The sequence below is a fragment of the Cheilinus undulatus genome, linkage group 1 (genome assembly GCF_018320785.1).
Source record: "Cheilinus undulatus linkage group 1, ASM1832078v1, whole genome shotgun sequence".
In the NCBI taxonomy this organism is placed as follows: domain Eukaryota; kingdom Metazoa; phylum Chordata; class Actinopteri; order Labriformes; family Labridae; genus Cheilinus; species Cheilinus undulatus.
The window spans coordinates 4,255,175-4,276,348 of NC_054865.1; the positions used below are offsets into that span (position 1 = coordinate 4,255,175).

The window sequence follows — 21,174 nt, forward strand, 5'->3', positions numbered from 1 at the left end:
AGTCTTGAATTTTAAGAATGTTTTAATTCTCTCCAACAAGAGGAACAAGATTCACAGAAAACATAAAACCACCCAAAAAAAAAAAAAAAAAAAAAAAAAATAGAATATATATGGGTGAATAAAAGGGAAAAACATATAAAAAGTAGAAAAATCGAAAAAGGGAAAAATAAAAAAAAAATAAATAAAAAATAAAAAAGGGGTCAAATTAACCAGGCTACCTCCTTTGCCACCCCCACCCCCCGGACCCTGGACCTGCTCAAGCTGAGAACTGGGACTGAAAAGGACTGCTGGTCCTGAGCTGACCCTACAGGAACCACGTCACTGCTGCTGCTGAGTTACTTCGTTTATTTCATCTAAATATCGAAAATGTCCGGAAGAGGAAAGGGAGGAAAAGGACTCGGTAAAGGAGGCGCCAAGCGTCACCGTAAAGTTCTCCGTGATAACATCCAGGGAATCACCAAGCCCGCTATCCGCCGTCTGGCTCGCCGCGGTGGAGTCAAGCGGATCTCCGGTCTCATCTACGAGGAGACCCGCGGTGTGTTGAAGGTCTTCCTGGAGAACGTCATCCGTGATGCCGTCACCTACACCGAGCACGCCAAGAGGAAGACTGTCACCGCCATGGATGTGGTCTACGCTCTCAAGAGACAGGGACGCACTCTCTACGGATTCGGAGGTTAAACTCACATCCTCACAACTAAACAACCCAACGGCTCTTCTAAGAGCCACACACTTCTACTGAAGGGCACATTCCTGTGTTTTGATGACTATTTCTCTACAGAAACTTAGACTGTTGTCTTTTGTGTGTGATATCAGGGGGCTAGAATGTGGTCTATGTAGAGGAATACAAAGACTAAATAACTGTTTTGCTTGCGTTTAGTTTGTACGTTTGCTCCAAACATGCATGAGCTCACACTCATGCATGTTTGTTGGAACTCTTTATGTAGAACTCCAACAACTCCATGTTTTTACACCATGTGTGTCCTACGCTGATTACAGAGGTCTGAAAAAAAAAAACGAACCAACTATGGAAAGATCTGAGACAGGACAACAATCACTAGAGAGCAGAGGAGCTGTCCATTTCTCTGCTGCTGAAATCACTATCATTTAAGACGAGACACCAACAGCCCACGATAACCCCGCACCTGTTTGACAGAGACACGTGATTACAGGAAAATAACTCCACTACTAAACAAACACCATGTCCTGAAACAGGCTGCACAGCAGCGCGTGCACACTTCACAAAAAGTCACTCGTTTTTAGATCCACATAGACTGGAAAGAATGGGAGTCACTTTACACACGATTACAAACATGGATCAGCTTACACTCAACCTGTTCACCCATTCTGTTTGACGTGGGCTTAGATTCTATAAAAAACACCTGGATGTTGGATTCAAAGTCAACAGCTTAAGGACAACGCTAGCAGACACAACAATCAGCTGATCAAGGAGGAGCTGTCATTACTCTGTGCTGCTCACATCACTCATTGTTAATCCATCACAGTAACAGCCCACGACAACCCCGCTCCATTTCATTCAAAGGCAAAGGATTAGAAAATAGAGGAAAGCTCCAATACTACACAAACATTTCCTGAAAACAGGACAGCAAAGCAGCACGTGCACACCTGAGAGGAAAAGTGAAGAGTGACCAGATCTTTGCAGATTCTTCTTTGTGTCAGAATGACGTCACTGAGCTCACCGTGCAGGTGTGTTGAGATTGTCAGTCATCAGAGATATCCTCTAATCTTCCCACGTGATCCACTGAAAACAACAATCACACATCTAGCCACCAATCATCAGTACATGAGTAGATGAAGAAACACAGCAGACAAGGAAGAAAATCTTTGAATGGAGTCATTTTCAGTAGTTTGGATTTCTTTGTCAAAGTCAGCATTGGCAGAGATTGTTTGCTGCGTTTGAGGCTAAATATCCCAGATTATTCCCACTCACTTTTAGAAGTGAAGCATCTTGCAATAAAATAACTCTATCCCCTTGATGTTGGTGAAGTGTTCTTCTTTCTATCTGAAACAGGATGCGCTAAAAATAAAAGCACTAAACTATAATCATGATAGGATTAAACTTTCATCGTTGATCAGCTAAAGCAGTTCGAGGGATTGAGCTCTTGTAAATGGTGGGTGGTCCTGAAAAGGACCTTTGGTTGGGTTTCCTGACTAAGATCAGGTTTACTTGGAGCTGGTGTACTTGGTGACGGCCTTGGTGCCCTCAGACACGGCGTGCTTGGCCAGCTCTCCGGGCAGCAGCAGGCGGACGGCGGTCTGGATCTCCCTGGAGGTGATGGTGGAGCGCTTGTTGTAGTGAGCCAGACGGGAGGCCTCCCCGGCGATGCGCTCAAAGATGTCACTCACAAACGAGTTCATGATGCCCATGGCCTTAGAGGAGATCCCGGTGTCAGGGTGGACCTGCTTCAGGACCTTGTACACGTAGATGGCGTAGCTCTCCTTCCTCTTAGTCCTCCTCTTCTTGCCGCTCTTGGTGGCCTTAGAGACGGCTTTCTTGGAGCCCTTCTTCGGTGCTTTCACTGTATCAGGCATGGTGCTGGTCTAACAGACGGATGAGTTCCAGCCGGACAGCCCCCTCTTTTTCTCTCAGTCTTGGTGGGAATCAGAATGCGCTGTTACTCAGACAGGATTGGCTGAGATTGGAGCTCATGAGGCTGAGTAGCAGAGGGGGATGGAGTCCTGTTCAGGGGGGTCTGCAGGAACTCTGAGTCCATGAAAAGATAGCAGCAGCACAGAAAATAGCGATGGGAATTTCGGGTCTTTGGAGTGATCCGGCTCATTTGGCTTAGTTTGTTTATAGGAGTTGACTCTTTTCACTCCTGAACGGCTCTTTCATTGGTACAAATTTGGCTTCATTCAATCAGCTAAAAGTAGCAACGTCTAGACCAGTGATTAATATCTGAACAGTTCTTTTTTGCTGAAATGACTCAGTATGCTCAGAATGAACCCAAACTTTAAATGCAGAGTATTAAAGTCTTTTACATGAGGTTGTGTGTAGCAGTTGTGGTGCATTTATCCAAGCTGTGTGATAGATAATCCTGTCATTGTAGCATGTTAAACAGAAACAAAAATAGAACAAAACGGTCCAGATAAATTCACCATTCTATCTAAAATGAGTCGGCTGTTCTCACCAGCTCGTTTGCTAATGACACATGAGCAGGAGCAGCAGATCTTAGTGTTGTGTATCTATGTGCTTTAGAAGTTTACTATTGGACCAAATGCAGTAAGTGATTGTTAGTAGAACACGCAGAAGTCTCCCAGTAAGTCAAAAGTGTAAACCAGTGGCCAACATGCATGATCTCCATAATGAGGCCTTCATCAGTGGTAGTTTTCATATCATTTTCAGAAGTGCTCGCTTATGTCAGTATATTATATATCTGCTGCTTTGTTCATTTTAAATGACGTCATTAGTTGTGTGTGCACTCTTTGATTGCTGAGCTGTCTAATAGGCTACTCTCCCACTGGCCGAAAAACCAATTTAAACCCTCTAATGTGTTCTAATCAGCATTTAGACCCGGGTCGACTGACCCGGCAATGGACATGGGTTTTTATCGGCTCCAGTGGGAACATCACACCCGGGTGAACACGGGATGACTTTGGCGTAACATGCCTACGTTTATATTAGTTTAAGTAATACTTTTATATGACTGCTGTGATCTCTTAGATCCTTTATGTTGTTGCATAGAAACTTTATTTTGTCTGCTGCGTGTTTAAGCCTGAGGAGGCAGGAGTTTAAAGGCAGAAGTTTCACAGCAGGCAGCGCAGTTTAACGGCACATATAAACACAAAAATGCTTTTCTGGCTCACTCTTGTCATGATGAAGATATCTGCTGAAAGCTAGTATTTTTTCGTGAACAAGTCAGGCTTCTACAGCCTTGGATTTCTCATGGTTTGTCACATGAAGCGCAGCAATTAAAAACGCAGCTGGAGAATCTGAGCCTTTTCTAAAAGGTTGTTTGTATTTCCCTTTATCACATGTCTGCTCCTTGGAAATGACTCTATAGTCTTTATTTTAGTTTTCACACGTAAATCTCAGTCTGAAAACTGCCGTCTCCTCCATCAGAAGTTTTCGTGTTAAGACATCAAAAAGATCGATGTTTGCCTAATAATTTCCAAGAAGCATGTAGATGTGAACATTTGAAATAGAAAAATGTTTAGAAAAGGTTCTCCTTAACTTTATTTTGCTGCGCTCAGTAGGAAGTGCTGAGCTTTACTGGATAATCCATGAGAAATTCAAATATGTCAGTAGAACATTAATGATTCTCAGAGGATGTCTTTGTTATAGAAAGACTGGGCTAGAAAAGCAACGTGATGACATCAGCTTGACGCACCAGAGGAAAACAGAAAAAAGCCACGCAGCTCGTCTGCTGGCTATCAGACCCAGGTCTGCTGGCAATGGGAAAGGAGTCACTTGCCGAGTGTTGGCGGGTTTACCCGCGTTTATAAAACCCGCTTTTACACGCTAATTCTAGAGGAAAGCGGTGTGAATGAGCAGTAGCCTCGTTGCCATAAGGTTGTGTTGAAGTGAGATGCAGGAGCTGTGGGACATGTTGACATCCAGACATGAAAGAATTTTGCGGCTGTTTTGACATGATGCTGGGTGTGTTTGCAGTGAAGAGTTGTTGAAAGTTTAATGAGACATGAGTTTGTTTGAGTGTAAAATCAGAGCATATGCGTCCAGAGAAGTGTGACTGTGAATAAAGTGAATAATTAAGGAGCTGTCTCTTTAGAGGTGATGTTGGTGGCTCTTAAAAGAGCCGTTGTGTTGTTGGGATCAGGTCTGGTCTGGTCTGGTCTACTTCTTGGCGGCCTTCTCGGTCTTCTTGGGCAGCAGAACAGCCCAGAGAGCTGGCCAAGCACGCCGTGTCTGAGGGCACCAAGGCCGTCAACAAGTACACCAGCTCCAAGTAAACCTGCTCTTAGTCTGGAAACCGAACCAAAGGTCCTTTTCAGGACCACCCACCATTTACAAGAGCTCAATCCCTCGAACTGCTTTAGCTGATGAACGATGAAGGTTCATTTTACCAGTATTGTAGTTTAGTGCTTTTATCATGAGCGCATCCTGTTTCAGATAGAAAGAAGAACACTTCACCAACATCAAGGGGATAGAGTTATTTTATTGCAAGATTCTTCACTTCTAAAAGTGAGTGGGAATAATCTGGGATATTTAGCTTCAAACGCAGCAAACAATCTCTGCCAATGAAATCTAAACTGCTGAAAATGACTCCATTCAAAGATTTTCTTTCTTGTCTGCTGTGTTTCTTCATCTACTCATGTACTGATGACTGGTGGCTAGATGTGTGATTGTTGTTTTCAGTGGATCACGTGGGAAGATTAGAGGATATCTCTGATGACTGACAATCTCAACACACCTGCACGGTGAGCTCAGTGACGTCATTCGGACACAAAGAAGAATCTGTAAAGATCTCTAAATCGACACAGATATCCTCTTATCTTCCCACGTGATCCACTGAAAACAACAATCACACATCTAGCCACCAATCATCAGTACATGAGTAGATGAAGAAACACAGCAGACAAGGAAGAAAAAAATCTTTGAATGGAGACATTTTCAGCAGTTTGGATTTCTTTGTCAAAGTCAGCATTGACAGAGATTGTTTGCTGCGTTTGAAGCTAAATATCCCAGATTATTCCCACTCACTTTTAGAAGTGAAGCATCTTGCAATAAAATAACTCTATCCCCTTGATGTTGGTGAAGTGTTCTTCTTTCTATCTGAAACAGGATGCGCTCATGATAAAAGCACTAAACTACAATACTGGTAAAATGAACCTTTCATCGTTCATCAGCTAAAGCAGTTCAAGGGATTGAGCTCTTGTAAATGGTGGGTGGTCCTGAAAAGGACCTTTGGTTGGGTTTCCTGACTAAGAGCAGGTTTACTTGGAGCTGGTGTACTTGGTGACGGCCTTGGTGCCCTCAGACACGGCGTGCTTGGCCAGCTCTCCGGGCAGCAGCAGGCGGACGGCGGTCTGGATCTCCCTGGAGGTGATGGTGGAGCGCTTGTTGTAGTGAGCCAGACGGGAGGCCTCCCCGGCGATGCGCTCAAAGATGTCACTCACAAACGAGTTCATGATGCCCATGGCCTTAGAGGAGATCCCGGTGTCAGGGTGGACCTGCTTCAGGACCTTGTACACGTAGATGGCGTAGCTCTCCTTCCTCTTAGTCCTCCTCTTCTTGCCGCTCTTGGTGGCCTTAGAGACGGCTTTCTTGGAGCCCTTCTTCGGTGCTTTCACTGTATCAGGCATGGTGCTGGTCTAACAGACGGATGAGTTCCAGCCGGACAGCCCCCTCTTTTTCTCTCAGTCTTGGTGGGAATCAGAATGCGCTGTTACTCAGACAGGATTGGCTGAGATTGGAGCTCATGAGGCTGAGTAGCAGAGGGGGATGGAGTCCTGTTCAGGGGGGTCTGCAGGAACTCTGAGTCCATGAAAAGATAGCAGCAGCACAGAAAATAGCGATGGGGTCTTTGGAGTGATCTGGCTCATTTGGCTTAGTTTGTTTATAGGAGTTGACTCTTTTCACTTCTGAACGGCTCTTTCATTGGTACAAATTTGGCTTCATTCAATCAGCTGAAAGTAGCAACGTCTAGACCATTGATTGATATCTGAACAGTTCTTTTGTTGCTGAAATGACTCAGAATGAACCCAAACTTTAAATGCAGAGTATTAAAGTCTTTTACATGAGGTTGTGTGTAGCAGTTGTGGTGCATTTATCTGTGTGTGTGATAAAAAGGTAATCCCGTCATTGTAGCGTGGTAAACAGAAAGAAAAATAGAACAAAACGGTCCAGATAAATTCACCATTCTATCTAAAATGAGTCGGCTGTTCTCACCAGCTCGTTTGCTAATGACACATGAGCAGGAGCAGCAGATCTTAGTGTTGTGTATCTATGTGCTTTAAGAGTTTACATTGGACCAAATGCGGTAAGTGATTGTTAGTAGAACACGCAGAAGTCTCCCAGTAAGTCAAAAGTGTAAACCAGTGGCCAACATGAATGATCTCCATTATGAGGCCTTCATCAGTGGTAGTTTTCATATCATTTTCAGAACAGCTCGTTGTGTCAGTATATTATATATCTGCTGCTTTGTGCATTTTTTTAAATGACGTCATTAGTTGTGTGTGCACTCTTTGATTGTTGAGCTGTCTAAATGAGCAGTAGCCTCGTTGCCATAAGGTTGTGCTGAAGTGAGATGCAGGAGTTGTGGGACATGTTGACATCCAGACATGAAAGAATTTTGTGGCTGTTTTGATATGAGGCTGGGTGTGTTTGCAGTGAAGAGTTGTTGAAAGATGAAGGAGACATCAATTTGTTTGAGTGTAAAATCAGAGCATATGCGTCCAGAGAAGTTTGACTGTGAAAAAGGTGAATAATTAAGGAGCTGTCTCTTTAGTTGTGATGTTGGTGGCTCTTAAAAGAGCCGTTGTGTTGTTGGGACCAGGTCTGGTCTGGTCTATTTCTTGGCGGCCTTCTCGGTCTTCTTGGGCAGCAGAACAGCCTGGATGTTGGGCAGCACGCCACCCTGAGCGATGGTGACTCCTCCCAGCAGCTTGTTGAGCTCCTCGTCGTTGCGGACAGCCAGCTGCAGGTGACGGGGGATGATCCTGGTCTTCTTGTTGTCCCGGGCAGCATTTCCAGCCAGCTCCAGGATCTCAGCGGTCAGGTACTCCAGCACAGCCGCCAGGTAGACGGGGGCTCCGGCTCCCACACGCTGGGCATAGTTCCCTTTGCGGAGCAGCCTGTGGACACGACCGACCGGGAACTGGAGCCCGGCACGGGAGGATCGGGTCTTTGCCTTGGCTCTGGCTTTTCCGCCTGTCTTGCCTCTTCCGCTCATCTTGGCTCTCTTTCTAGAGTGTGGACTCAGAGAAATGATGTCTGAGAGCGGACTCAGCCTGTCTTTATCTCCGCGGAGTTCCCGCGCCTTTTCCTGCCGGGCTAATGACAAAAGAGGCTTCCAGCAGAGCAGCGGAGGGAGGGCGGCCCTCAGCTCACTTTTGGCGGACAGTTTGAAGGCTGTTCTTCCCTCCAAGCAGCCTGTGGACACTGAGGCGGGGGCTGAGCCCCCCCTCCTCTTCTGTCCTGTCCAGCGGGGCTGAGCTCCAGGAGCCCGTCACCAATCAGAGTCCGGAGGTCTGAAGCAGCGTCACATTTCACAGCCTCTCCTCCTTTAAGAGCAGCTCGTCTCCGCTCTCCAACACAAACTTCCTCCTGCTCACAGAGAGACATGGCTAGAACCAAGCAGACCGCTCGTAAATCCACCGGAGGCAAAGCCCCCAGGAAGCAGCTGGCCACCAAGGCTGCCCGCAAGAGCGCCCCGGCCACCGGCGGCGTCAAGAAGCCCCACCGTTACAGGCCCGGTACCGTGGCCCTCAGAGAGATCCGCCGCTACCAGAAATCCACCGAGTTGCTCATCCGCAAGCTGCCCTTCCAGCGCCTGGTCCGAGAGATCGCTCAGGACTTCAAGACCGACCTGCGCTTCCAGAGCTCGGCCGTCATGGCTCTGCAGGAGGCCTCAGAGGCTTACCTGGTCGGCCTCTTTGAGGACACCAACCTGTGCGCCATCCACGCCAAGAGGGTCACCATCATGCCCAAAGACATCCAGCTGGCCCGCAGGATCCGTGGAGAGAGAGCCTAAACCGTCCCATCAACAATCCTGAACCACAACGGCTCTTTTAAGAGCCACCACTCTGTTACTCAAAGAGTCTCTCCTAACTCTCAGACCACTGTTGGTGTTTTAGAAAGTGGTTTTTAACGTGATGACCGATTCTCTCCACAAAAGAAGCCATAGCAAAGATATGGCACAAATAAACTCGATCCACGACCACAGACCTACACGTGAGCTCACCTCACGTAGGTGGGGTGTAAATACCTAACGAGGTGAGGAATAATTAAGAACAGGTAGATGTATTGTTGTTCAGTTTTAGATCTGATGTCAATATTTGGGCTGAATGAGTGTAGATGTGGAGCTGTCCTTGGTGCTGAAGACTGATCCTGACAGCAGTCAGAGAGAGAGAGGCAGAGATAGGCTCACTGTGATCAGCTGATTCTGAGCTAACCTCCTGTATATTCTGACTGACTGTTGACTTGATATTCTATTTCTTTGGACAGTTGTTGGAAGGTTTTCTGTGGATAAAACATGAGCAGAGAATAAAAGGATGGAGCTATTTTTCTCGTGTGTGTGGTTAATGTTGCTGTGCTGTAATAAACACGTTGTTTGGTTGATCTGTTGCTCATTCATCCACCAACTCAGTCTCCAAGGCTTCACAAGTTTACAGTCTAAAACTGAAAGGAGGAATCCTCAGCTGACCAGTGCTGCCACCATGTTTAGTCATTTTTAGACAAATGTGGAGCCTTTAGACTTTATTGAGTGGATCCAGTGAAAAACGAGTAAAAACACTCAATTTGTTGATCCAGGGTTCATCCACAATTTAAATATTCAAGACTTTAGTTGAAGAACTTTAGAAGACCTCAATGTAGAAAAAAGTTCAGACCGCTTATTGAAGGAAATGGTTGAAAATGAGTACAGCGGAGCTGCTGGTGAAATACACTGTTTATGAAATGTTAGATGGTAAAGGACAGAAATATTGAAGTCATTAACACCAACACTGGATGACTTTTGGCACATTGAATACTTCTATTCAGCCAATATACAGCAGAGTGATTTTATCATGTTGATACTGTTTAACAGCTTCAAGATGATTCAGAACAAGACAAAAAAGAATGAATCAAATCAATTCAGCCAGAAGATGAAGATCAGATAAAGGCACGTCTTTGTCACAGTTCCTCCAAAAATGTAAGACCTCTCACTGCTAAAAGAAGACTTTTGAAGACTTTTGTGGCCTTCAGTGTCCAAAGTCTAACTTAAGACTTTTCAAGAGTCCACAGGAACCCTGTTGGTCATTTATCAGCCCCTCTGTGGTTCAACAATCAGGATTATTTAGAAGATCTTTAAACAGAAGAACATAGAAACAGACTTTTCAACCATATTTCTCCCTTTTTTCCACTTGAGGGCATTTTTTAAAAATCAGTTTTCAGATTGTGTTCAGGAGGGTTTTTTTAGTAATTTTTAGGGCTGTCAAAATTGACGAGTTAATGCAGATTAATCCACCATTATGATTAATCTGATTAAAAATTGTAACTCAATTAACCCATCTACAGCGCAGAATGACTCAAAATCCCTGAAACGTCTCTGCCAATGCATTTTGGGCAGTTTGTTCAAGTAGGGTTACCGTCGAGCATGCCGCTGCACATGCGTAAATGGAGCGTTGATCCGGTAGCGACCAACCAACTCAATAAGGAAGACGCTAAACAGCACATCGCTCCTCTGGATGGGAAATCTGAGTACAAATAAAACAAGACGGGACAGTGTTCTTTCTTGAGTCTGTTTGCTTATGCAAAATGAAACGAGATTAATAAAGATTAAAAATGAATAATATTAAATCATGATTAATCTAAATTAATCCACAGCAACACTGTGATTAATCTGATGAAAAATTTTAATCGTTTGACAGCACTAGTAATTTCTGATCATGTTGATGAGATAGAGGTATCAAAAAAGTTTGTATCAAATATGATTCAACAGGCTTTAAGGGGTTAAACTTTGAACTGAAAACTGAAAAAGCAAACAATCTCAACATTTTAGATGATTTAATGAGCCTTGATATTTTCTTTAGCAATGAGTTTAAATCAGACTTGAATAGACTTTAAACATCTTAACTTACAAAACTAAAAAATAAATGAATATTTATTTTTATTAGATTTTGTTCAGTATGTTCAACAACACGTTAGTAAAAGACCTGACTGGTTAATGGCTATTTAATCTGAAAAATGTTCAGAGAAATCAATGTAGAAAAAGAGAAGATAAAAAGTGAGACATTTATTTATTTATCCCTTTTTTTGGGGGGGGGGGGGGGGGTAAAAGACAGATAAGTGATATTCAAGAGGTGGTGAGACTTTTATTTTGAAAGTCTCTTGTATTGTGTATGAATTTCTCCCCCAAATGAATCAGAATAAATGTGTGAAAATATAACACTGTGTTTGTTTTCATTTGGCATATAGACACCATAAATATGACTCAGCATATATTTATTTAAAAACTGATTCATTTTTATACAGTCACAGAATTTTCATTATTAATATTTAATAAAATTCAATTAATTTTTTAGTGTTAATTGATCAACCTAATTGCCATCTATTTGTGCATAAAATGGGAATGTAGTAAGAGGTTGATATGATAGATTTATCTTGTAGGTTGAATGTTTTTCCTGTTTGTTTATTTGTCATGAATCATGTGAAACTACATGCCAACTCTCTTTTTTGTCCTGTTTTTAACCTGCTCCATTCTGAATGAAGAATTTCAAATCAATGTAAAGAAGAGAAATGAGAAGAAAGGAGAAAACTAAGTTGTCCTCCGTCCTCTTTTGTCACCTTCAACCTTTCAAGGTCAGACAAACCTGCAGTAAAGCCAGAAGAAGTGACAGGAACACTGATGGAAATCAACAAACAACAACATCTTCACTTGATATCTCCTGCTAGTTTGACTGAAGAGCTGAAACAATGAAGCTCATCTTCACAGCAGTGATGACATTACCCAGGCCAGATAAATCAACACATTGTGATCCAGTAGAAGTAGTTGATGTTGTCATGAATGACACGGTGGGCTCGGTGTCTCTTCTATCAGAGCCAGCAACCTAAAAACCTGAAGGATTCTTTGCTCAGTGCTCAGCTGCTATGAAGCCTGGCCTCGTCCTCATCAGTGTGTTTGCTGCTCTCTGAAAAAGTTGATTTCATGCTCAAACAAAGTCAAACAGATGACTGCTTTAGTTTGGTGTCCATCAATAAACGTGTGACTCAGCACCAACATTCATTTCCACTCAGCTTTGACACATTTGAGATGATTTTAGGAGCCAAACGAGGAGGAGAAGCTGCCAGCAGTGACAGCGTGAGGATGAGTGTGTGACTTTTGGAGTGTGTGTGAAGAAAAGGAAGAGAAGCTGAGAGCTAAACCTGAGTTCAATGTGAAGAGAAACAAGTCCGCTATCTGCTCCCTTCACTGCCAGCCTTCAGAGCGTCTCCCACCTTTAGTTTGAGCACTTTTAGCGGGGAGCAGAAAACACAAGTGGACCTGTTTAAGACCGGACAGAGGAGCCGCGAGCGCCATTGAGTCTCTACGGCTCTCATGGTGGCTTTAAGTGCAGCCTCCCGCTCTGGATTTTCTATCTCTCCTCTCTGAGTGTGTGTGATCTCTCGTGTTGTGAACACATCTCATCTAAACCATGGCAGAAGAAGCTCCAGCAGCTCCAGCCGCCGCTCCGGCTAAAGCGGCCAAGAAGAAGACTTCCAAGGCCAAGAAGAGCGGGCCCAGCGTCAGCGAGCTCATCCTGAAAACTGTGGCCGCGTCCAAGGAGCGGAGCGGGGTGTCCCTGGCTGCTCTCAAGAAGGCTCTGTCTGCCGGAGGCTACGATGTGGACAAGAACAAGGCCCGCGTCAAGACCGCCGTCAAGAGCTTGGTGGCCAAGGGAGCCCTGACTCAGGTCAAGGGGGCCGGAGCCTCTGGATCCTTCAAGATCAGCAAGAAGGCAGCGGAGCCCAAGAAGGCAGCCAAGAAGAAAGCCCCTGCTAAAGCCAAGAAGCCCGCAGCAAAGAAGCCCGCAGCGGCCAAGAAGCCCAAGAAAGCGGCAGCTAAGAAACCAGCAGCTGCTGCTAAGAAGTCTCCCAAGAAGGCCGCTAAGAAACCTAAAGCAGCGCCCAAGAAAGCAGCCAAGAGCCCCAAGAAGGCAGCACCCAAGAAGGCCCCCAAAGCCAAGAAAGCACCAGCAAAGAAAGCTGCCAAGCCCAAAGCCAAGAAGGCAGCACCCAAGAAGAAGTGAGCTGTTTGCACTCAAACACACACAAAACAAACAAAGGCTCTTTTAAGAGCCACACACAACAGCAAAGAGCACAATCCACACAAAACACACTCAATATGCTACATGTCCTTCAGGCGTGTAAGGGAACGATCAAAACAATCACAATCAAAATCACACAAACACAACACTCCACAACAACACTAGCTGGACCTCTTTAAAAACACTCCAACATTCACAATGCACATCCTCATTACGGTGAACAACACATTCAACAAACTCATTACCTTCTTTAACTCACAACAATTATCACGGGCTCCATTACTCAGCTTCAATCCTGGACACTCAAACGGACTTCACACTCTCTCACATACTTTTATTACAATCTTCAAGGCCTTTCCCGCTCAGCCTCAGCGATCATCAAACACACAGCAGAGGTCGGGAGCTCACATCACAGTCTACTCAGATCTTGCTGTTGCATGTGTTTCATGGAGACTTGGAGCTGACCCACAGACATCCAAGCCACCATGTTTATCAACATTTACATGACCTATTGATCATCAAAGACTTATCGTCGACCCCTATCATCTGCTATTGTTCTGCTGCTCGCGGGCATGTCCTCCAATCAGAGCGCGCAGCTCACATTGGGCAGCGGGAGAAATCCTCTCCAGCAGCAGCAACAGAGCCAGAAACCTCCAAATATCACATGTGGAGAATTTGGGGGGATTTAAGTTTCTATAAATACATGCTATTGTAGAAATGTCCCAATATTAGTCGTGTCGCTCTCGTGGATCTTTAACGTGATGGAGTCATGATATGACGTCATCCATGATTTGATCTCAGGCTGTATGATCTACACCAACATTAATTAAATATATAATTGAGGAGCTACAGGAAGAATTGAGCTCTTAATATATGTGGTGGGTGGTCCTGAAAAGGACCTTTGGTTGGGTTTCCAGACTAAGAGCAGGTTTACTTGGAGCTGGTGTACTTGGTGACGGCCTTGGTGCCCTCAGACACGGCGTGCTTGGCCAGCTCTCCGGGCAGCAGCAGGCGGACGGCGGTCTGGATCTCCCTGGAGGTGATGGTGGAGCGCTTGTTGTAGTGAGCCAGACGGGAGGCCTCCCCGGCGATGCGCTCAAAGATGTCACTCACAAACGAGTTCATGATGCCCATGGCCTTAGAGGAGATCCCGGTGTCAGGGTGGACCTGCTTCAGGACCTTGTACACGTAGATGGCGTAGCTCTCCTTCCTCTTAGTCCTCCTCTTCTTGCCGCTCTTGGTGGCCTTAGAGACGGCTTTCTTGGAGCCCTTCTTCGGTGCTTTCACTGTATCAGGCATGGTGCTGGTCTAACAGACGGATGAGCTCCAGCCGCACAGCCCCCTCGTTTTCATTCAGTCTTGGTGGGAATCAGAATGCGCTGTTACTCAGACAGGATTGGCTGAGATCGGAGCTCATGAGGCTGAGTAGCAGAGGGGGATGGAGGCTGAGTCCTGTTCAGGGGGGTCTGCAGGAACTCTGAGTCCATGAAAAGATAGCAGCAGCACAGAAAATAGCGATGGGAATTTCGGGTCTTTGGAGTGATCTGGCTCATTTGGCTTAGTTTGTTTATAGGAGTTGACTCTTTTCACTCCTGAACGGCTCTTTCATTGGTACAAATTTGGCTTCATTCAATCAGCTAAAAGTAGCAACGTCTAGACCAGTGATTGATATCTGAACAGTTCTTTTGTTGCTGAAATGACTCAGAATGAACCCAAACTTTAAATGCAGAGTATTAAAGTCTTTTACATGAGGTTGTGTGTAGCAGTTGTGGTGCATTTATCTGTGTGTGTGATAGCCGTGTGATAAAAAGGTAATCCCGTCATTGTAGCGTGTTAAACCAAAAGAAAAATAGAACAAAATGGTCCAGATAAATTCACCATTCTATCTAAAATGAGTCGGCTGTTCTCACCAGCTCGTTTGCTAATGACACATGAGCAGGAGCAGCAGATCTTAGTGTTGTGTATCTATGTGCTTTAAGAGTTTACATTGGACCAAATGCAGTAAGTGGTTGTTAGTAGAACACGCAGAAGTCTCCCAGTAAGTCAAAAGTGTAAACCAGTGGCCAACATGAATGATCTCCATAATGAGGCCTTCATCAGTGGTAGTTTTCATATCATTTTCAGAACAGCTCGTTATGTCAGTATATTATATATCTGCTGCTTTGTGCATTTTTTAAAATGACGTCATTAGTTGTGTGTGCACTCTCTGATTGTTGAGCTGTCTAAATGAGCAGTAGCCTCGTTGCCATAATGTTGTGTTGAAGTGAGATGCAGGAGTTGTGGGACATGTTGACATCCAGACATGAAAGAATTTTGTGGCTGTTTTGAGATGAGGCTGGGTGTGTTTGCAGTGAAGAGTTGTTGAAAGATGAAGGAGACATCAATTTGTTTGAGTGTCAAATCAGAGCATATGAGTCCAGAGAAGTTTGACTGTGAAAAAGGTGAATAATTAAGGAGCTGTCTCTTTAGTTGTGATGTTGGTGGCTCTTAAAAGAGCCGTTGTGTTGTTTGGAAAAGGTCAGGTCTGGTCTGGTCTGGTCTGGTCTGGTCTGGTCTATTTCTTGGCGGCCTTCTCGGTCTTCTTGGGCAGCAGAACAGCCTGGATGTTGGGCAGCACGCCACCCTGAGCGATGGTGACTCCTCCCAGCAGCTTGTTGAGCTCCTCGTCGTTGCGGACAGCCAGCTGCAGGTGACGGGGGATGATCCTGGTCTTCTTGTTGTCCCGGGCAGCATTTCCAGCCAGCTCCAGGATCTCAGCGGTCAGGTACTCCAGCACAGCTGCCAGGTAGACGGGGGGCTCCGGCCCCCACACGCTCAGCATAGTTCCCTTTGCGGAGCAGCCTGTGGACACGACCGACCGGGAACTGGAGCCCAGCACGGGAGGATCGGGTCTTTGCCTTGGCTCTGGCCTTTCCGCCTTTATTGAATTTTTACATGGAATTACATCAATAAACAATACATACATCCAAAATATATATACATATATCACACATAATAAATACAAGGTTAAAGTGCTGGGGTGTACATTAAATATTCAGAATGGTCCATGGTAGTGATTGAGTCCTGTCCAGTGATTTCCTCCTGCAGAGTTCTGTGAGGATTTGTTTGATGACTGTTTTACTGTTGATGAATGTTTGATGAAGAGTCATTGCACATCTGGTTTTCCACAGAGTTATTGTTGTGATGGTGATGATTAGTTGAAAGAGTTCTCGTTGTTTTTCACATGTTTCCTGGGATGAGTCCATACATAACTGTATTATAATCAATGTTACATGTGAGTCCATAGCTGTAGATCTTTATCCAAACTTCTTTTGATCGATAACAGTCGATTAAAAGATGTTGCTGCGTCTCATTCTCTTTACAATTTAAAATTGGACACATTTTAGTTTTCACAAAACAACTCCAGGAAACAACGGCTCTGACAGGAAGTCTGTTTACAGAAATAAGCCAACGGATCTTTTTGTTGTTTAGGACTTTAATAACTTTATCATTTTCTGAATTTGGTGCATTTTTATAGCTGATATCCCTGCCATACATAAAATCATTGATTTTTTTACAAATACATTTGGTCAAATCACCTGCCCAGTTCATTTTTAAGTGTTCATGTTCACAGAGAAACTCACCAAACAATAATTTATAGTAAGGGCCTTTCCTGGCTCTGCCCCGTTTTTTCTTCCAGTCTGAGGGGTCTCCCACCCACAGAGCTCCTCTAGAGATGGCCGCTGACACATTTTTTAACAAACACAACCTTTAAAATAATACTCAGGTCCAGAACATTGAGACCTCCCTTCTCCCTGCTTTTAAACAGCAGCTCTCGTCTGGTGACCTCTCTACTGGTGCCCCAGACCAGGTTCACACACTGTTTATTAAGATGTTTAAGCAGACTGACAGGTGGAGGGAAAATGTTTGACAGGAAAAGGAGTTTGGACAGAATATATGTTTTTATAATAGACACTCTGGTTTTGTAATTTGTCTCTTTATTTTGCCATTTTTTCACTTCTTCTTTAACAACATTTAATTTTTCATTCCAAATACGTTCACTACAGTTAGAGGAACAAAAAATTATTCCGAGAATTTTAATTTCTTGTTTTACCTGAATATTTAGATCTGGTTTTTATTCTCAGGTCTGATCCAAACTTCTTCTGTCTTCTCTAAATTTAATTTAGCTCCAGCAGCTAATTCATATAAACTGAAGTGATTCTTTAATACATCTAATTCTAACTGGTTTTTGATAATGACAGTGACGTCATCAGCGTACGCCATCACTTTAACATTACATTTATTATTTATACATTTACCTGATATTATAGGATCTGAGTTTATAGACTTTATTAAAGGGCTGATTGCCAGAACATAGAGAGCAGCACTCAAAGGACACCCTTGTTTGACTCCTCGTTCTACATTAAAATAATCCGTTAGAACACCATTAACATTTACACGAACACTAGACTTTAAATACAGACACTTGATCATGTGCACAAAGGCACTCGGGAAGCAATATGCCTCCATCACTGACCAAAGATAATCTCTCGAGACTAAATCAAAGGCTTTTTTTTGGGTTGAGTCCAACAATATAAAAATCTCTTTTTTGTAAGAGCTCTCTTAAAGCACAGAGGTTGTCCCACATGAGGAGACCTTTTATTGCACAAGTTTGTTCTTTCTCAATAATTTCGTCTAGTACTTCATTTAATCTAACATTATTATCTTTGCTAATATTTTATAGTCTGTGTTCATGATCGTTAAATGTCTGTAATTATTTACATCGGTTTTATCTCTTTTTGTATATAACAGATATAAAACACCATCATAAAAAGATTCTCCAAAAACTCCACGGTGCAATCCTTCATTGAGCATGGAAGTTAACAGATTTGAGACTTCATCTTGATAAAACTGATAAAACTCCAGTCCGGTCCAGGACTTTTACCGGTGTTTAACTGTTGAATGGCCTGGACCACCTCTTCTTGTTTAACCTTACCTAATAATAAATCGAAGTTAACCGTTGAGATCTTAGAAACAGGGTCCAGCAAAAGTTTAACACAACCTGGATCAATTTCAATGTTTTTATGAGAGTCTTCACATAAATCTCTGAATACTTTTCTTTTTTTCTCTTCATCATAGAAGAGAGCTCCATCTTGATTCTTTATACAGTGAATAAATTTACTTGAGATTTGTTTTTGTCCTTCTCTAAGTGCATAAATCAGATTACCTCTGTTATTTATATCTGTTGGTAAATGTTAAATAAAAGTTTGTTGTTTAACTTGTCAGTATTTGTTTTTAAATCAGACATAGTGTTTTCTTCCAGGGAAGATCTGTTTCTTTTGTTTAAGGTTTATGTACAGATTAATTAGAGATTCATATCTTATATTTTTAGTTTATTTAATTCTCTACACTTGAATTTAAAGAAATCTTTCATCCTATGTTTCAGTATTTCCCATAATTTAACATTGGATTTAGTAATGATGTTTAATTGAGTTATTTTATGAATTTCACTCTTTAATTCTGAAACTACATCGTTATTTTTTAAACACTATGTATTTAATTTCCAGAAGCTGTTTTTAACTGAGGTTTCATGAGTCACAGATGTTTTAACTAAGAGGTGGTCAGAGAAGCTGTTGAATATGGTTGAATACTTATTCACATTAAAATTAGATGACACATAAATTCGATCGGTACGTGTTTTAGTTTTAGAATTGAATCTGGTGAATTCAAAGCCAGTTTGAACAGCTCGACACACATCAATTAATCTAAAGTCTTCAATAATTTCTTTAAGAACTTTACCTTCAGCTGACAGAGCTACACCTGTCATTTTCTGATGTGACAGTGTTAAAGTCATCGCACAAGATGATATTAAAACCCACTGATAAAAGCTCCCTGAGTCCTCTAAGAAGTTACTTTTCTTCCTAGCTTCAGGAGCAGTATACACATTAATAATACGATATTTATCACCCTTAAAATAACAATGTATCATTAGAAGTCTGCCTGGTATGATGTCTCTTCTCCTAATCATAGAGACGTCATGAGTGTTAAAGAGAATTCCTACACCATCTGCAGAGTTTTCACCAATAGAAACAACACATTTACCCTTAAACCACAAATTGCACATTTTTTACATCATTTTCAGTTGTGAGTCTCAGTTACTGAGTACATAGAATATGGAAGTTTGTTTTTTGAAGATATTCAATTTTTTGTTTTCTGAATTCTGCAGATTTAATACCGCGTACATTTAAAGTAGCAATATTAAGGAGACCCATGACAGATTAAGGTGTTTTTTTGTCATCTCGTTGTTTATTTTTCATAGATTGGGAATTTCTTTTTCTTTTGACGAGGTGAAACTGAGTCTTTAACTCGCTCTCTGGAGCGGGAAACTCTGGTGTGATGGAGAAGGAGCCTGACTGGCCGTCTGCTGGGATGGACTCAGGGTGGGGGGTACTGACTCGCTGACCGGTGGTCAGCAGGTCTGAGAACTCAGAGCTGGGACTGTCACTGGCACTCTCATAGCTGCAGTCATCATCACTTGACTTATTTTCTACATCAGTATCAATGAACAGCATAGACATGTTCTCACCTGATGAAGAGGAGGGACCATCAGGGAGAGGCTGCTGTGGGGGGTCAGCTTGAGGGCCGGATCGCTGCAGGTCCACTGGTTTAGGGACAGTCTGCTGCTGAGGCCGTTGGGCTGAACACTGGGTGTCGGGCTGCTGTTTCGGGTTCATGGGTTGGACTGAAGAGTCGTAGTTGGACTGCTGCCTCGGGGATGGAGGCTGGAGGCTTCGGGGAGGAGTGCTGCTGGATAGCAAGCTCACCAGACTGCAGCTGCTTGGATAGAGGCAGGCTCTGAGGACGATGCTGGGTGACCGGTTTAGAACCGGGCTGTTGCTGTTGGTGCTTGGGAGAAAGAGGCTGGCTCTGGAAGCGCCGCTGAGCTACGGGCTTGGGGCCGGCCTGTCGCTCCTCGGGTGGGGGGGTGGCTCTGGGGGCACCGCTGGGTATCTGGCGTAGGGACTGGTTGTTGTTGCGGGTGCGGGGACGGAGGTTGGATCTTGGAAGTCCGCTGATCCACCGGCTGCTGCCGCAGGTGTGGATCTCCCCGATTGTCTGGCTGCTGGCTCTGTCTCTGCTTGACTGCAGGATGGGCTGGAGGCTGCTGAGTGGAGGACGGACCAGGTTGGTTGGAGTTTGTTAGGTGCTGCTGCTGGTCAGCTCCGAGGTCTCTGGAGCCAGGCTGCTGGGGGTCTCTGGCCTGGTTGGCATAGGAGCGTGGGCAGGTGAAGAAGGTATGACCACTTTGCCCACACAGGTTGCAGATGCTCTCTGAGGTGCAGGTCTTGGCTTTGTGGCCGAGGTAGCCACATTTCCAGCACTTCACTGTCTGGCACTGTTTCACCTGATGGTCGGAGGAGCCACAGATGAAACAGTCGCTGGCCTGGCCTGGATAGATGATGTGCCCGTTGTACGGGCCCATGGAGATGGAGTTTGCTATCTGCTTGAATTGTCCATTTGAGCTTTTGTGCAGCTTCACTTTGAATTTTCTCACTCCATACCAGATGCCATATTTATCCAGACGACAATTCAATGTCGTCATCTGAAACTCTGCCCGTCCAGAATTTCACCACGAAGTTAATAGTGTCCAACTGGATGGAAGATTCCACCATCCAGTCTCTCCATTTTTGCTCTCCTTGCTTTGAGGCACAGACTTCCAGGAAACGTTTCATCGGTGCCTCATTAAAGAAAACCAGTTCAAAGTCTCTTTTGTTTGGCAGAGTGATGAAGGAGTACACATCAGAGGTGTTGATCCAACAGGAGTCAAAGAGGAGTTTGTCTCCAACATACTCGCGGGTCGGAAGTTCACCAGAACCTGTGAACTGGAGGCGGACCCAAAACTGTCCATATTTGGATGCATGAGTTGGCATCTGGCCAAGGGGAACCATGACGCTTCACTGCCCAGGCAGGCGCATGAAACATGGGAGAGACTTAACCGCCTGTCTTGCCTCGTCCGGACATGGTTTAGGTGTTCACTGATCGTAGTAGTCAGAGAAAGTGTGCCTGAAGGTCAAAGGTAGTCTTGAGCCTGGAGGGACAGTTCAGGGCCTGTGCCCTTTTCTGTCCATGGTAGGGTTGAGATTCTGGTTGAAGAAGAGGGAGGCAGAGGACTCGAGGGGATGAGACACATGTGGGTACCAAGGGAGAGAGAAAAAAAAAAAAAAAAAAGAGGAGAGAGAGAGAGAGAGAGAGAGAGAGAGAGAAATAGAG

The 21,174-nt window shown here is 44.1% G+C and overlaps 6 protein-coding genes and 1 pseudogene across 6 annotated transcripts; 3 read left to right on the forward strand and 4 right to left on the reverse strand.

Annotated features, from left to right (window-relative positions):
* Window positions 1-363: 363 nt before the first annotated feature.
* LOC121520029 (histone H4) lies at window positions 364-745 on the forward strand. Its single transcript, XM_041803285.1, has one exon. The coding sequence runs from the start codon at window positions 367-369 to the stop codon at window positions 676-678; it is 312 nt and encodes a 103-aa protein (XP_041659219.1). The 5' UTR covers window positions 364-366; the 3' UTR covers window positions 679-745.
* A 1,416-nt stretch (window positions 746-2,161) lies between these two features.
* LOC121519007 (histone H2B type 1-O-like) lies at window positions 2,162-2,552 on the reverse strand. Its single transcript, XM_041801793.1, has one exon. It carries the CDS (start codon window positions 2,548-2,550, stop codon window positions 2,182-2,184), a length of 369 nt encoding a protein of 122 aa, XP_041657727.1. The 5' UTR covers window positions 2,551-2,552; the 3' UTR covers window positions 2,162-2,181.
* A 3,355-nt stretch (window positions 2,553-5,907) lies between these two features.
* LOC121519796 (histone H2A-like) lies at window positions 5,908-7,874 on the reverse strand. The gene is made up of 2 exons (XM_041802767.1): window positions 7,499-7,874; window positions 5,908-6,281 (listed from the first exon to the last, which is right to left on the reverse strand). Exons 1-2 carry the CDS (start codon window positions 7,869-7,871, stop codon window positions 5,914-5,916), a joined length of 741 nt encoding a protein of 246 aa, XP_041658701.1. The 5' UTR covers window positions 7,872-7,874; the 3' UTR covers window positions 5,908-5,913.
* A 35-nt stretch (window positions 7,875-7,909) lies between these two features.
* On the forward strand, window positions 7,910-8,685 carry LOC121518509 (histone H3). The gene has a single exon (XM_041800888.1). It carries the CDS (start codon window positions 8,262-8,264, stop codon window positions 8,670-8,672), a length of 411 nt encoding a protein of 136 aa, XP_041656822.1. The 5' UTR covers window positions 7,910-8,261; the 3' UTR covers window positions 8,673-8,685.
* Window positions 8,686-12,312: 3,627 nt separating this feature from the next.
* LOC121518357 (histone H1-like) lies at window positions 12,313-12,906 on the forward strand. The gene has a single exon (XM_041800651.1). The coding sequence runs from the start codon at window positions 12,313-12,315 to the stop codon at window positions 12,904-12,906; it is 594 nt and encodes a 197-aa protein (XP_041656585.1).
* Window positions 12,907-13,834: 928 nt separating this feature from the next.
* On the reverse strand, window positions 13,835-14,225 carry LOC121518776 (histone H2B type 1-O-like). Its single transcript, XM_041801416.1, has one exon. It carries the CDS (start codon window positions 14,221-14,223, stop codon window positions 13,855-13,857), a length of 369 nt encoding a protein of 122 aa, XP_041657350.1. The 5' UTR covers window positions 14,224-14,225; the 3' UTR covers window positions 13,835-13,854.
* A 1,253-nt stretch (window positions 14,226-15,478) lies between these two features.
* LOC121519334 lies at window positions 15,479-20,925 on the reverse strand (annotated as a pseudogene).
* Window positions 20,926-21,174: the final 249 nt, after the last annotated feature.

Coding starts and splice junctions, on each gene's coding strand:
- LOC121519796 (XM_041802767.1), bottom strand. CDS start 7,871: ATGAGCGGAAGAGGCAAGACAGGCGGAAAAGCCAGAGCCAAGGCAAAG. Junction 6,282..7,498: donor CAAGAAGACCGAGAAGGCCG/CCAAGAAATAGA, acceptor AGACCAGCACCA/TGCCTGATACAGTGAAAGCA.
- LOC121518776 (XM_041801416.1), bottom strand. CDS start 14,223: ATGCCTGATACAGTGAAAGCACCGAAGAAGGGCTCCAAGAAAGCCGTC.
- LOC121520029 (XM_041803285.1), top strand. CDS start 367: ATGTCCGGAAGAGGAAAGGGAGGAAAAGGACTCGGTAAAGGAGGCGCC.
- LOC121518509 (XM_041800888.1), top strand. CDS start 8,262: ATGGCTAGAACCAAGCAGACCGCTCGTAAATCCACCGGAGGCAAAGCC.
- LOC121519007 (XM_041801793.1), bottom strand. CDS start 2,550: ATGCCTGATACAGTGAAAGCACCGAAGAAGGGCTCCAAGAAAGCCGTC.
- LOC121518357 (XM_041800651.1), top strand. CDS start 12,313: ATGGCAGAAGAAGCTCCAGCAGCTCCAGCCGCCGCTCCGGCTAAAGCG.